Below are 16,523 nucleotides of genomic sequence, written 5' to 3' on the forward strand. Positions count from 1 at the left end.
AAGAGAAGTAAAAACTAAAACCTGTAGGTTAGGAGCATTTAAAGTTATATCTTCATTTGCAATAATATACAAACAAGGCGGTAAGGGGATTTGGGTCAAATTGGACCCTAAAAAGTTGTGAGAAGTTATGAAATACTTCCCGACAAAACTTTTCAATTTTAGGACAAAACCAAAACATATGAATTAAAGAGGCATCAACAGAGTTGCATTTATTACAAAGTGGAGAACCGTTAGGATAAAAACTGGACAGCTTCTGTTTAGAAATGTAAGCCCTATGAACCACTTTAAATTGTAGAAGAGAATGACGAGCACAGAAAGATGATTTATTAACCCGTTTAAGGATTTTATTCCATCTTTCATCAGAAATCTGACAATTTAAGTAATCCTCCCAAATTTTTTTTATTTTATCTAAAAAGTCTTGTCTAGAATCAATCAACAAGTTATAGATACCGGTAATAGAGCCATTAACAAAAGGTTTTAAATTTAAAAGATCGTCCAGTAAATTTTTATCAGGACCTATAGGAAAAGTAGTTAATTGGAAACGTAAGAAATCTCTAATTTGAAGGTATCTGTAAAAATTTGTTTTTGACAGTGCAAATTTAGTTGACAATTGGTCAAATGAAGCAAGAGACCCTGAGATAAACAGGTCCCAAAAACACACTGCCTAGTTCATCCCAATCTTTAAAGACTTTGTCAGTCATGGAAGGGATAAAACAAATAATTAAGGAGATTGGGAGATGAGAATGAAAAATTCGCTAATCCAAAAAAATTTCTAAATTGAGACCAGATCCTTAAACGTTGCTTAACAATTATATTATCTGTTACTTTATTTGCTGAAAAAAAGAGTATGATCCAAGAAGAGAGACAATAGAGGAATTTTTTACAGAATTAACTTCTAAGGAGACCCATGATGGCCAATTTTTACGATAAATATAATAGGACCAAAAAGTAATATTCCTTATATTGGCAGCCCTAAAATCCTAAATCCCTATTGGTAAAACCTAAAATTGGGTAAGGCTAATCCACCCATCTCTTTATTTCTTTGTAGGTAAGCTTTACTTAAACGAGCTTGTTTATTATTCCAAATATAAGATGTTAAAATTGAATCTAAAGAATCAAAGTAGGTCTTAGGAATAAAAATAGGTAAATCCTGAAAAAGATATAAAAATTTAGGAAGAATCTTCATTTTAATCGAATTAATTCGGCCAATTAGGAATAAAGAAAGAGGAGGCCATTTAGAAAGCGTCTTTTTCACATAATTCAATAAAGGGTTTAAGTTTTCTTGAAATAAATTTTTGAAGTTTTTAGTAATTGTTACACCTAGATATGTAAATTGATTTGTAACAACTTGGAACGGAAATTTGGCATTTGATGACATTAGGTCATTTAAAGGAAATAGCTCACTTTTATGTAAGTTCAGCTCATATCCTGAAAAATAACTAAACTGGGAAATTAAATAAAGAACCGAAGGTAAATAAGTTTCGATGTTAGAGATAAAAAGTAAAATCCCATCAGCGTATAACGAAATTTTATGAGTCATACCTTCCCTTAGTATGCCAGAAATGTCCTTAGATTCTCGAAATGCTATTACTAAGGGTTCTATAGCTAAAGCAAAATGTAAAGGACTAAGAGGGCAACCTTGTCTAGTTCCCCACTGTAATTTAAAGGGCTTAGAAATTTGTGAGTTAGTAATAACCTGAGCGGTAGGAGACAAGTAAATTAATTTAACCCAACGAATAAAAGTAAGCCCAATATTAAACTTTTCTAAGGTCTTAAAAAGATAATTCCACTCAATCCTATCGAAAGCTTTTTCTGCATCTAAGGATAATATGCACTTTGATTTTTTTTTTGGGATGGTAAATATATCACATTCAATAACCAACGTATATTAAAATGTGAGTAACGGTTCTATAATAAATCTTGTCTGGTCATGTGATATAATAGATTATAAAATATTTTCAAGTCTTCGAGCTAAGATTTTTGATAAAATTTTTGCATCAACATTTAATTTTTTTAAATCGGTCTGTATGAAGAACATTCAGCTGCATTTTTATTTTTTAAAGAATAAGAGAAATAAAAGTTTCATAAAAAGATTGAAGCTTACCTGATTTAAAGGACACTGATAAAACAGAGGATAAATAAGGTGTAAGTAACATAGCGAAAGTTTTATAAAACTCCCCAGGAAAACCATCAGGTCCTGGGGTCGTACCTGAATGTAAAGCACTTATAGCCTCAGCCTCTTCTTCATTGGAAATAGGCTGATCTAACTGTATTAGGCCATCAGCAGACAATGTAGAAATGTTGATATTAATGAAAAAAGCATTCATATAGTTATCATCTGAAGAAGAGTCAAACTGATACAACTTAAGGTAAAAGTCTTTAAATACATTGTTAATTTCAAAATGGTCGGATATCTTAGTACCATTATCTTTAAAAATTTCTGTGATTTGACGATTAACTGTAAAAGATTTTAAGCAATTGGCTAATAAACTACCTGTTCTATCCCAATGAATGTAAAATTGAGTTTTATCTCTCAACAGCTGTCGTTCAATTGGGTAAGTCAGCAGAAGGTTATACTTGGATTGGATTTCAATCCGCTTATTATATATACTTGGATCTGGAGATAGGGCATACTTTCGATCAAGATCTTTTAATATCGCTGCTAGGTCAGACCTTTCTTTGTCAGCGTTTTTCTTTATATAGGCAGAGTAAGAGATAATTTCTCTAAGAATATATGCTTTAAAAGTATCCCAGACTATAGTACCAGCAGTATCTCCTTTAAAATTTTCTTTAAAGAAAAAAGTAATATGATTTTCCAAAAACTTTAGAAAATTTTTATCAGATAACAATGATAAGTTAAAACGCCTACTTCTATTTGATACAGAATATACAGGTAATCTTAAAGCCAGAATCACAGGTGCATGATCAGACAGAGCAATGTCCTTATAATCACAGGATCGTACCAGTGGAAGCAAGTTTCAATCTATAAAAAGTAGTCAATCCGAGAGTACATGTGATGAACCTGAGAGAATTATGAATATTCCTTTTCTTGGGGGTGCAAAAGATGCCACACGTCGAGAATACCACATTGAAATAGAAAAGATTTAAAAAGTAGGACTGATTTATTCATGACAGTGGTTTTACTTGAAGAGCGGTCTAATATAGAGTCAAGCAAGGCATTTGATAAGGTAACCCATGCAAGGTACCTCCTTACTTTATTGAGAAAGTGAGGAGGCATGGGATCCAACAGGACATTGTTTTGTGGATTCAGAACTAGCTTCCTCACAGAAGGCAAGGAGTGGTGGTAATCGGGTCATATTCTACACGGAGGTCGGCCACCGGTGGAGTGCCTCAGCCAACTGTTCTGGGACCCTTACTCTTCGTGATTTTTATAAATTACCTGGGTGAAGAAGTGGAGGGATGGGTTAGTAAGTTTGTTGTGGATAGTGTGTAGAGCTGACATTGATAGGATGCAAAACTGGACTGAGAAGTGGCAGATAGAGTTCAACCCAGATAAGTGTAAAGTGGTTCATTTCGGTAAGTTAAATATGATGGCAGAATATAGTATTAATGGTAAGACTCTTGGCAGTGTGGGATATCAGAGGGATCTTGGGGTCCGAGTTCATAGGTCGCTCAAAACAGCGGCGCAGTTTGACACTGTGGTTAAGAAGGCGTATGATGTATTGGCCTTCATCAATCGTGGAAATGAATTTAAGGGCCAAGAGCTAATGTTGCCGCAATATAGGATCTTGTTCAGAGTCCACTTGGAGTACAGTGCTCAGTTCTGGTCGCCTCACTGCAGGAAGGATGTGGAAGCCATAGAAAGGATGCAGAGGATATTTACAAGGATATTACCTGGATTGGAGAACATGGCTTAAGAGAATAGGTTGAGTGTACTCGGCCTTTTCTCCTTAGAGCTGCGGAGGATGAGAGGTGACCTGATAGAGGTGTATAAGTTGATGAGAGGCATTGATCTTGTGGATAGTCGGAGGCTTTTGCCCAGGTCTGAAATGGAGTAGGTACAGAGGAGATGTCAGGGGTAGGTTTTTTTACTCAGAGAGTGGTGAGTGCCTGGAATCGGTTGCCGGCAACGGTGGTGGTGGCGGATGCATGGGGCCTAGGTAAATGGAGGGCTATGGGTAAGCCTAGCAATTTCTAAGTTAGGGACATGTTCGGCACAACTTTGTGGGCCGAAGGGCCTGTTTTGTGCTGTACTTTTTCTGTCCTCTGATTTCAAATACAACAAAGCAAAAGGAAGCAATGATGCATAATAATGAATAAATACGTATTAAATATCAAGAAAATGCGTCCACAGTTTGTGGAACCACTTCATTGTTGGAGTGAGTAAAACTGTTTCAAGTTATCCCCTCTTCTTCAAGAGCTTGAGGTTTAGGGGTAATAACTAATAATTCTGCCTCTACCTCCACTACAAGCACTACATTCTAGGCATCAGCAACTCTGTGCAAAGAAACATGCGCTTCATCTCTCCTTTTAAACTACCCCTCTCAGATTAAAGACATGGCGTCTGCTGTCAGATTTTTCAACTCCGGGAGAAGTTACTATCTTTCTACTCTATCAATGCCGCTCGTAATCTTATGCACCTTTATCAAATCTCCCATTAGCCTTAGGCGCTCCAGAGAAAATAAGGCAATCTGTATTTGCTCTCGTTATAGTGCATGCCCTCTAATCAAGGCAACATCCTGTTAAACCCTCTGTGCACCTTGTCCAAATCCTCGATATCCTTCCTGTGACTAGAACTGTATACAGTACTCCTACTGAGGCCTAACTAGAGGTTTGTAAAGCTGCAACATAACTTCCTGACATTTGAACTCATGAATTTATCGGCTGATAAAAGCGAACATCCCATATGGTTTCTTAGCCACACAATCAGGGAGCAACATTCAGGGTGCTATAAACTTAGATCCCAAGACCGCTCTACTCATCAACACTGATAAGGATCAATACTGCCTCTTTTCTTTTGACCTACCAACGTACGACACTTTACATTACACTCCACCTGTCATTTCTCCGCCCATATCTGCAAGTGCTCTATATTCCGCTGAATTCTTTGCCAATCTTCTATACTATTCACAACAGGATCAATCTTCGACACATTGCGCACTGCCTATGCATATATTATTAACATCATTTAAAGCCATCACAAACACCAGATAAAACTAGGAAAAATCTTATGTACAGCTACTAATCGCAGGCTTCCAGCTAGAATAGGGCCCCCGACTACTATACTCCATCTGTTAAAGGCAAGCTGGTTTTGAATCCAGCTGGCCAATTCATTGTGGATCCCATGATACTTCGTCTTCAGGATGAGCCTACCATGAAGGACCTTGTCAAATGCCTCACTAAAATCCATGTACATAACTTCCACAGTTCTACCTTCATCAATCACCCTTGTCGCCTCAGCAAAAAAACAACTAAATAATGTTAAGAAGAAACGACCTGCCCCATCCAAAACTCTGCTGGTTCTCCCGAAGTAAGCCATGATTTTCGAAATGCTCCTAATTTCATAAATGAGATTCATCATGCTATACTTTCCAGGATTATCTCTTGTTCTATTCTTGAACAACGGGAAAACATTACATAATCGCCAGTCTTCCATGACCTCTGCTGTTGCTAGAGTGGACACGAATATATTGGTTAAGGCAACAGCAATCTCTTCTCATGGATCTCTCCATCACATGGGCTGTATACGACAAGCCCTAGAAACATCTTCACCTTAATGCGCTTTGAGAAACCCAACACAATCTCGAAATGTCCTAACACTGAGTACAACTGATCTCCCTATCCTCCACGTGTTTCTTCACAAACTTCTATCAAAGCAGAGACACTGCCGTGTCTTTTTTTGTCGTTCGTTTGTTTGCAATGTCAATTACGTGCTGGACCCAGGACAGATACTCCGGAATGATAACGTCGAGGGATGTTATGTTGCTGACCCTCTGGACCTCTGATACCCGGATGAGGACTAGCTCATGGATTCTGGTTTCCTCCTCCTGATGTCAATAAGCAGCTTCTCGCTATTGCTGCCATTGATTGATAACATGGTGATGTGGCACCATTCAGCCAGATAGGGATCCTGTCCATATGTGTCAGTCTTGTCCTCCAAGGAAGCAAAGACCACACGATCAGTATGGGGAATTGGATACGAGGACCAGAGGTCGAAGACATATGGACATGTGCTTGGCAAATGCGTTTAGGAGAGGTAGTTGACTTGGTTGACTTTGATGCGTTTGGACAAAGGATCTGTACTGTATAACTGTAATTCAACTGTGTTTGTTATTAAACAGGGACATGGTATTAGTGTGATAGCTCAGAGGTGCAAAAAGGCCTATTTAAAAATATTATTTAGTATAGACACTGTAATAGTAGGGCAAAATATGTTTTAAATTGAGGGCAACCAATAAAATTGTGGATCAAATATCTTCTGCGCTGGTTCATGGCAGAGGTATTTTTACATCCAAGTACGGCAACTGTAAGGGAGGACAAATGTTGGCCTTCTCCAAGGATTTTTTAGGGCGGGAGATTTTAATCCCGGATTGATAGAAAAACTCGCCATTCAGGCAACAGGTTTGACTTCAGATCCAATTGCACGCTATGTTCGTGTGACCTTTGCGTTCCCGTAAGAGAGGACCGGCCCTGAGAGAGAGAAACCAAACTGACGGATTTAGATAAACGAGAGGCGATGACGCTGATAGACAATCGGCTACAAAGAGGACGCAAAGACTCTGTCCTCTGAATAAGCTATGGAGCAGGATGAACAACTGTGACGTGACCCAAATCGGTCAGATGCTGTGCATCTATGGAACATTCTCCACAGAGCTCCGTAAATGTTCGGTTGCTCAGCAGGTTCCAGCCTGGGAAAGACAGATATTTGGGGACAATTTGATTTGATTTTTATATTGATATATTTTATATTAAATATTTGATTCAGCGCTGCAGGGATCAAGCAAGGTGGATCTGTGCGATTGATCAGCTATGAGCTTAGGGAACAGAGGAACAGGTACGGGAGGTCCAATAAGTGATCGCATTTATTCCCATGTGTGTCCAGATCTGAAATTATTTTACATATTATCAGACACAGTGATGACATAAGTTGGCACCACCATACACCTCTCCCTCTCTCACATCCCTTTACTTTCACTTCTCTACCTTGCTCTCTCTCTATCTCTGTATCTCTCACACACAACCCCTCTGCCTTTTGTCATTCGCAGCTCGCTCATTCTGATTCCCTTCCCCACCTTACACTTTACCTTTCCCCCTCCCCATCACCTTCTCATCCTCCGTCTCTCTCCTCTTCCCTGACTTACTGTTCTTCTCTTTCCAATATATCACTTAAAGAATTGCAATCTTACAGTCACTTCGTCATTTTCATCGCTTGTAACAGCAAATGTTAATTTTTGCAAACGATTTTTTCGAAGATTTAGTTTCACAATTTCTATCTTCCAGCTAATACCGTTTCTCAGCTTTAGAGTGTTTTTTTAATGTTCTCAATACCTCATCCACAACAACCCCCTCCACCACTTCCCCCACCCCCGGGGCCTGTTACCGCGCCACCTGCACCGGATCACAAACAAGGCAGAAACAGCATTGATTTGAGTAAATGTCGCTAAATAAAGGCTGTGCCAACACCGCCCCGGTCCCCGTGGGACATGACGAGGTTCACAGCTGCATCAGTGTTATTTACAGATACATACTGTTCGACCATGTGAACCGCTATGAGGCAGGGGTTAACTGGACTGACCAGTGTCTGATGGTCAGGACTGGATCGAATGAAAAGGAACTTGTCCCAGGTCATTAATGTCACGTTTTGGAGATTCCAATCCCGTCTCCCATAACCCAATGAGAGGGGAGCTTTAGAAAAAAGCATTACACAACACAAAACTGCAAGATATTAGGAGATAACATTTCACAAATAAAAATAAGGCAAGACACTTCCTAGTGCTGTCATTAGACAAATATTGATACCGAATCACACGAGCCGAGCATTTATTTGGAAGAAATTTCTTATCATTCATTGCACAGTATGCAACCGTCTGTGGACAGGTGGTGTCGGAATGCAGGGTGGGTGGTGATGAACTAAACCGTCGACAAGAGAATCGAGAGGGGTGATGTCGCACACAGGGCCCAATTTCAGTGACATCGATCATTAGAGTGAGGATAAGTATCAGAATCAGTTTTAATATCAGTGTCTGATGCCGTAGAATGTGATGCTTTGCGGCAATGTTCAGTACAGTTAAGGGCAATACATAGAAACAATTATAAATATTTAATACATACTATCGCAAATGTATTCAAATTAAAATAATATATAAATGTGTATATTAGATGTATTAAATTATAATATGAAATAAATTCAGAAAACATGTAAATGTCTATTATATTTATAATTCTATAAATAACTGGTACAAAAGACAACGATTTTAATGAGATCGTGTTCAGGGTCCGTTTGGAAATCTAATTGCAAGGTGGGAATAGCTGCTTTTAAATGGTAAGTGTTTATCTTCAGGCTCCTGGACATCCTCTCCGATGGTAGTAATGAGAAGAGATCATGTCTTGGGTGATGGGGGTCCTTCATGATTGATGCCCCCTTTTTGAAACAACTTGCACATACTGCCTCGCCTGACGGGCAAAGCACATGGCCGGCGAGAGAGTGTGACAGAAATCATTCATCTCCGCTTCTTGCGATTCTGCAGAGCCGAGGGTAATGCAGGCTCCGTGGGCTCGTCAACACCACTCTGAATCCAGAGTGGTCTGACCCAGCAGAAGGCAGGAGAATGAATATGAAGAAAACAGGTACATTAGCGACAAATGGTGGGAACCCAAGGATTACTGAATGCCACTCTGAAACCACGCAGCTCAACACTGATCTCAGCGAGGCCTACTGCGTCCAAGTCAGTCCAAGCTCAACTCTACAAGTGGTGTTTCTCTCGGATAGGACAACTGTATCTCACAATAACGTGTACAAATTACCGGAGGAAATCAGCACGTCAGGCATCATATTTTGAAAGGAGTAATGAGTAAACGTTTCAGGCTGAGAATCTTCCTTGAAACTCCTGATGGAAGATATCTGCCGGAAACGTCTACATTTTATTCGCTTGGCCCTAAACATCGATTGTTTACTCATTTCCATGAATGCTTCCTGACTTGCTGAGAACCAGCAGCATTTTCCTTGTGTTAATCTGTTAATCTCTTACGTGTACATCTCAGTATTGGTTCCTGGAGCCATGGTCATCGGATTCTTTACATGATATAAACTGACACAAAGACGTGTGCAATCACATAAAATGAGTTATCAGTGTTCACAGCGTCAGAGCTTCCAAATTAAAAGTGTTTGCAGTAGGGAATACAGCAGTATGTACGATCATATGTCCTTTAGACCTGAAGTGCGAAAAAAAGGTACCTCCAATATTAAACAAGTCTTGGTGTGCAGGACTGCCAGTGTGGAGAGGATGGTGGCTCGATTCCGGAATCTTATTTGCTGTCTAAGAGTTCATTTAAGAAGAGTAGATCAGTCGCTGTTTGGTCGTTTGACGGAACTTCAAGGAGGTCTCAATAAATTTTCAGAGTGCTTGATATAATTGACGTCTCTATTTGAAGATAAAGAAAGCCAATTGTGCAAATGCCAAGTCGTGTGTGAGAGGATAAAGAAAGGATTATCAAAATCCTTTGAGAATGCTTAGATGCTTAGAGTATGAAGGATCTGATTAAAATAAAAATAACGTGTCATAGAGTCATAGAGCACGACAGCACAGAAACAGGCCCTTAATCCAGTCTAGTCCATGCCGAACTATTAACCTGTCTAGTCCCATTGACCTAACACCAGGATCATAGCCCTATGTACCATTCTCATCTAATTACTTCCCTAAATATCTCTTAACTTTTCAAATCGGATCTTTAGCCAAATCTTCCATTGGCAGTTGGTTTCACTCTCTCACCGTCCTCTGAGTGAAGACGTTACCCTACATGTTCCCCTGAAACCCTTCAACTTTCATACTTAAACCATGACCTCTAGTTCCAGTCTCTCGCAACCTCTGGAAAGATGTCTACTTGCATTTAGCCCCGCTGGAGATGTGTGGCGTGATATGTCAAGAGTCACTAGAAAAGCTTCTTGCAAGTAAGTATGATTTTTTTAACTGCAAAAGTAGACATGGATCAATTTCAGGCTGAGAATGAATACGTTAGAAAATAGAAATAAAAACAGCCATGAAATTATCCAAATATACAAGGGGAAACATAGAAATATAGAAAGCCTACAGCTTAAACAGGCCCTTCTGCCCAGAGCTGTACCGAACACGCCCTTACCTTAGAAATTACCTAGGGTTACCCATTACCCTCCATTTTTCTAAACTCCATGAACCAATCCAAAAGTCTCTTAAAAGACCCTATCGTTTCTGCCTCCACCACCACAGCCAGCAGCCCATTCCACGCACTCACCACCCTCTAAGTAAAAACTTTACCCCTGACATTTCCTCTGTATCTGCTCCCAAGCACCTTAAAACTATGCCTTCTTGTGTTAGCCATTTCAGCCCTGTGAAAAAGCCTCTGACTATCCACACAATCAATTCCTTTCATCATCTTACACTCACCTATCAGGTCACCTGTCATCCTCCGCCGCTCCAAAGAGAAAAGGCCGAGCTCACTCAACCTGTTCTCATCAGACATGCTCCACAATCCAGGCAACTTCCTTATAAATCTCCTCTGCACCCTTTCTATGGTTTCTACATCCTTCCTCTAGTGAGGCGACCAGAACTGAGCGCAGTACTCCAAGTGGGGCCTGACCAGGGTCCTATATAGCTGTATCATTACCTGTCGGCTCTTAAACTCAATCCCACGGTTCATGAAGGCCTGCATCGTATGCCTTCTTAACCACAGAGTCAACCTGTGCAGTAGCTTTGAGTGTCCTAGGGACTCGGACTCCAAGATCCCTCTGAACTTCAACACTGCCAAGAGTCTTAGCATTAATGCTATATTCTGCCATCGTATTTGACCTACCAAAGTGAAACACCTCACACTGGGTTGAACACCATCTGCCACTTCTCAGCACAGTTTTTCATCCTATTAATGTCCCGCTGTAACCTCAGACAAACCTCCACACTATCCACAACACCCCAACCTTTGTGTCATACTGACATATCCCTCTTTTCCTCATCTAGGTCAGGTGTAAAAATCACGAAGAGTAGGGATCCCAGAACAGATCCCTGAGACACACCACTGGTGACCGACCTCCAGACAGAATATGATCCGTCTACAACCACTCTTTCCCTTCTGTGGGCAAACCAGTTCTGGATCCACAAAGCGACGTCCCCTTGAATCCCATGCCTCCTAACTTTCTCAATAAGGTTTTATTTAAGGAGGGTAAATAAAACCTCACGGAAATATAGTAGAACGGAAGATTAACATGATACTCATTGCCAACAGCGTTTGGAAGAAGTTGGCTTTGAAGAACAGCAACCACAGCGTGTAAAAGAAGAGAGAAACAGAGAAAGAAACAGAGCAAGAGAGAAGGAGAGGTGATTGCGAGTGATAATTGTGTATCACAGTGGTGTCGCTATTACTTGCTTTCCACTAGATATGCCTCAGTCTGGCCCAAATATTTGCGCTTTAATTTGGCAGATTGAAACTGAATTAGTTGCAGTGTGATTATCAGTTTCAATCCCTAATCCTGATTTGTGATTTGGGGAATGTGATTTGTGATTCCACAAAATCACAAGTTGGCAAGTCCTGAGTCAATCCTGCACTGATTCACCTCGAACAATAACCACACCTTGCACAATAAATTATCTCAATCTCTAAAACGTCAAAAGTAATAAATATAAACAAACCATGTAGAAATATAGAAACATAATGTTGCGCAAAATTTGCACTTACTTTTGAAATTAACTAAGGTTACCCATAGCCTTCAATTTTTCTAAGCTTCATGTACCTATCCAAGAGTCTCTTAAAAAGCCCTATTGTATCCGCCTCCATCACCATTGCTGGCAGCCGATTCCAAGCACTCGCCATTCTCTGTGTAAAAAACTTACCCCTGCCATCTCCTCTGTACCTACTTCCAAGCTCCTTAAACTGTACCCTCTCGTATTAGGCATTTCAACCTTGGGAAAAAGCCTCTGACTATCCACACGATCAATGCCTCTCAACAGCTTATACATCTCTATCAGGTCACCTCACATCCTCTGTCGCTCCAAGCAGAAAAGGCCAAGTTCGTTCAACCTAATCTCATAAGCCATGCTCCAGAATCCAGGCAACATCCTTGTAAATCTCCTCTGCACCATTTCAATAGTTTCCACATTCTCCCTATAGTGGGGTGACCAGAAATTAGCACAATACTCCAAGTGGGGTCTGTGCATGTTTCTATATTAATGTAACATTATAAACGTGTAAGTCGGGAGGGAAAGGAAAGTGAGAGTGAGACGGACAGACAGACAGAGAGGGAAAGAGAGCCAGAACGATTAAACTTGGATAAGAGATAGAGCGTGAGAGTCCAATAATGAAAAACACACCCTTGCCTTCTTTTTCAATGACCCACATGTTAACCCTGTGGAAAAGGGAGTGTAACTTAGAGTAGTAGTGAGGGATCAGTCCATTTGGTTGGGATATTCCTGTTTGACCAATGCATCGGGAATTTGGTCTAGAGAACTGGAGCATTTTTCTTGAAAAAACTTCGGCCTACCTTTTGTATCATCAGATACGTGTCCAGGCTCCTGAGCCAGGGTGAATAATTTCACACATTTAACACTTTCAGGGACTGTACAACTAATGTTGTTTATTAATTTATTTATTCCTCCATCTATCAATTTATTTGTGTATTTGTTGTTTCTGCACAATTTGTTTTTTTTCCGCACAATGGTTGTTTGTCTGTTTTCGTTTTTGCGTATTTTACTTGATTCCATTATGTTTCTAAGTATCTACTGCGAATGCCTGCAGGAAATTGAATCTTAGCGTAGTATATGGTAACATGCACATATTTTTACAATTAACTTGATTTGAATTTTCAACTTTATGATCCCAAACTTTGGGTCGCCTTCTATTTATATAACGTAATTTAATCAATCCAGTGCTTACTGTTTAATTGTCACTGCATGTTGATGGCGAAGTTATCGTCAAGATGGGGGGATGTTAAGTATTGTGCGGATTTGATAATTGTGACCTTGAACGGTTTAGATCTCAATAATTACTGAGGAAGAATCGATGAGGCCGACTGCTTTCTGTTGTTACAGACAACATCTGCCGATATAGACATCTAAAATCAGTTTTAACTGAGTCTGTACAAACTTCTACATGACGGGATATGTGACACAAATGAAGCTGAAACATTTAAGAAGTGAGAAGTTAAGGTTTTGAAGATAATTGAGGTTGCCATTCCCAGATTCCAACTGTCGGGCGGTCTGTCTCCGCCCCATCCTTTCCCTGGCGCCTCCCACTCATTAACATCTCCGTTAATAAACAGACCAGGGGCCACCGGTTTGCAGAAGCTGGATCCGGAGCCGCTCCCTTTGTTTGTAGAACAGTGCACGAGTCGGTCGAAACTTTGCTCTATCCGTAATAATGTCCCGAGTGCTGCCTCTCCTCTGGGTTCTACTGGTTCACTTATCAGGTGAGTGTCTCATTGCTTAAAAAAGCAACTACCGCTGATTTTCTAGCGCGTATTAAATGATTGGTGAGACTTCTCTTACTGTGTTTCATTGCAGGTAACCTAGCGGTCCCAGTTCTCAATCAGACACCAATGTCCGGTCCTGTCTCCGCGGGTCAGACGGCTCGCTTGGAGTGTCGGATGCAGAACGGAAAGGTTGGAAGTTACTACATGGCCTGGTATCGACAGCGTCCCGGGGAGAGACCGGAGTGGTTGCTTAGGCACGATCCAGTGGGTGATGATGATATATACCGAGGGAATGGGATCACAACCCGTTTCCAACCATCCAGAGACATTTCCAGCAACATTCACATCCTGACCATCGGCAGCTTCGAGATCCGGGACGCCGCTGTTTATTACTGTGCAGCGTGGGATAACGCTGTTATTTTCGGTCCAGGCTCTATCCTGGATATAAAGAGTAAGTGACTCGCTCTTTCCGTTACTAGGAATTCACATCATAGTCCCTCCTATTTCCCACAGCTGTGGAAATAACCATGCAGGGAATAATGATGCCATCTCTATGCCGTGGGGGTGTTTGACCTGCCTCGAATAGGAATAGGAGCCCATTCGGTCCCTCTAACCAGCCATTATTCAATTTCATAACACTTATGCACGAGGTACATACCGCCATTCGAATGCACCAGTCTGGTGTGGTGGGTGACCAGATCGATCAAGTATTTTTCCCCATTTATCATTGAATCCAGGTCCAGTTCTGCGGGAATCAGAAACAGTCTTACCCAATCCGCAAGATGAGGATACAAAAATTTCCCCAATATTCAGAACTGCTATAAATGGTAGCCAACGCCTTCAGAGTTGGCCGCCTCGGGTTCAAATTTTCAACAAGGGCACGAACAATTAAGGAAAACAACAGATATTGTAAGGTATATTGCAGAATAAATGCTGGAAAGCTAGCGGTCTGGTCAGAGGGAGGAGTGCGAAAGGTTGGGTTTGCAGATGTACGGCAGGTAATCACGGTCTGATCTGGACTGTTCTTGTTTCTACAATTCTGTTCTGCTCATGGGCCCACTCTTCTTTTCCGCCATTACTTCTGCCATCACTGGGCGAGGAGATTTGGACATTCTGAAGCACACAAAATCAGGGAGGGAGGGACGAATTCAATATCTGGGAGTTACCGGAATTCAATGGGGAATTCGTTCGGCACAGTGGCCGGTAACAGGTTGGCACCGCATTTGTTCATAATAGTGGGGTCCCTAGTTATGGTAATTGCTTTTTGGAATTGGAAAAGCTCTGTTAGAGAGGAGTGTAGGTTAGAAATCCAGAGTTTGCAGAGCTCCTTCAAGCGTAAAATGAGTCAATTCACGGCCCATTTACGGATCTGAAGAACTATTGGTGTCCGGCAGTAAACACCAATCTACAGAAATACCAGTAACTGGGGAGAACCATGTGCAGGAATTGTTGAGTGGTATGAATGAGGCTCCGGACTCATCTCTGGTAGGGCCCGGATTCCCCGCCCGGTAAGTCAGTGGATGTTAAAGTCCACTTAGGATTGTGACTAATCTGGAAAACCACTCACTGACGCTTTGTTCACTGATGGAATGATTGCATCCTCCGCCACACTTTTCATCGTTTGCTTCAGTATTCGGTAGCTTCTGAATATTCTCTGGCGGAGTATTTTTTTATCCACGAGTTACGAAAGTCTACGAATTAAAATTGTTTCTATTCCCCTCCATCTCCTCTCTCACACACAGGTAGCGAGTCCCGGAGGCCCTCGGTTCTTTTGCTCCCTCCCTCCGCGAAAGAGACCGGCTCGGGTTCGGCTACTCTTTCCTGCCTGGTGAGCGGTTTTAAACCGGGCTTGGTAGCGCTTCACTGGAGCGTGGATAATGTCGAGACGGAGACCGGAGTGACAACGGGCACCGCGTCACCGGACACCGACCAGACCTACAGGCTAATCAGCTACCTGCGGGTTCCCGCCGCTGCCTGGGAAAAAGGTTCCAGTTATTCCTGCAGCGTGAGCCACAGCTCGCTGAGCTCGCCTCTGCGTCACACCATCTCTTCATCGGCCTGTTCGTAGTGAGACCGCGCCAGTTGACAGCACACTTGTATTGTTTCCACTCTCTGGGACTGTGTAGCCGCGTCGTGTAATGTAATTGTGCATTAATATCCGCTTCTGGAAACAAACAAATGTTCAGTTTATTTCAGAAATGAGCGCGATGATTGTCCGTCTTTTGCGACGCGTGATTCTCTGTAGAATTGTATCCACTGTACTGAATCTGATTTCTGCTGTATGTAGAATGGAGCGATCTCCCTGTGACTGTGTTATGATTGGATCTTGTGAATCACAACCCTTAGTAAAGCTGCAACTACTGGCTGGTTTATCATGGTCTGTCCTTACTAGCGGTAAATTGGGAGTTTGCTGGCTCAGAACGTGCCGTCTGCAAACCGAGTCACATAGAATTACGCTCAAATCCACTCAATTATCCTATTCCGCCCTTCCTGATGAAAGCCGATCTCTCTGTCCTGCGTTGGTCTCTTCGGTCTTCGTTAATATCCCACCATTACAGGGAACTTCTTTTCCCCATCGCCCTGTACCTCTGCTCTTCATTTCCTACCATCACTGTGTGAAGGAGATCAGACTTCTCACTATATTTTGGCCACATGGTGCCCATGAATGAGATAATTACGATGCTGGTGTGTTTACCCAAGATTCAGTCACGCTCTGCACCTGATATTATCTGATCTCTTAGTTCCACCGCAAACGATCTCCTTCCACGCCTCGAGATCACGTCAAACGCCCGCCCCACCCCCTCTCCTCCACCTTCATCCCCACCCCATCCAACCGGCACACAGACACGCACGCACACGAGCACACAAGCATATAACCTCCCCGCAGACTCAGCAAATTGCCTTCTGTAAC

General features: G+C 41.6%; 1 protein-coding gene across 1 annotated transcript; it reads left to right on the plus strand.

Moving 5' to 3' along the window:
- Window positions 1-13,479: 13,479 nt before the first annotated feature.
- LOC140735153 (immunoglobulin lambda-1 light chain-like) lies at window positions 13,480-15,982 on the plus strand. The gene is made up of 3 exons (XM_073059942.1): window positions 13,480-13,609; window positions 13,704-14,063; window positions 15,355-15,982. Exons 1-3 carry the CDS (start codon window positions 13,561-13,563, stop codon window positions 15,678-15,680), a joined length of 735 nt encoding a protein of 244 aa, XP_072916043.1. The 5' UTR covers window positions 13,480-13,560; the 3' UTR covers window positions 15,681-15,982.
- The last annotated feature ends 541 nt before the right edge of the window (window positions 15,983-16,523 follow it).

The sequence above is a fragment of the Hemitrygon akajei genome, chromosome 11, assembly GCF_048418815.1.
Source record: "Hemitrygon akajei chromosome 11, sHemAka1.3, whole genome shotgun sequence".
Taxonomy (NCBI): Eukaryota; Metazoa; Chordata; class Chondrichthyes; order Myliobatiformes; family Dasyatidae; genus Hemitrygon; species Hemitrygon akajei.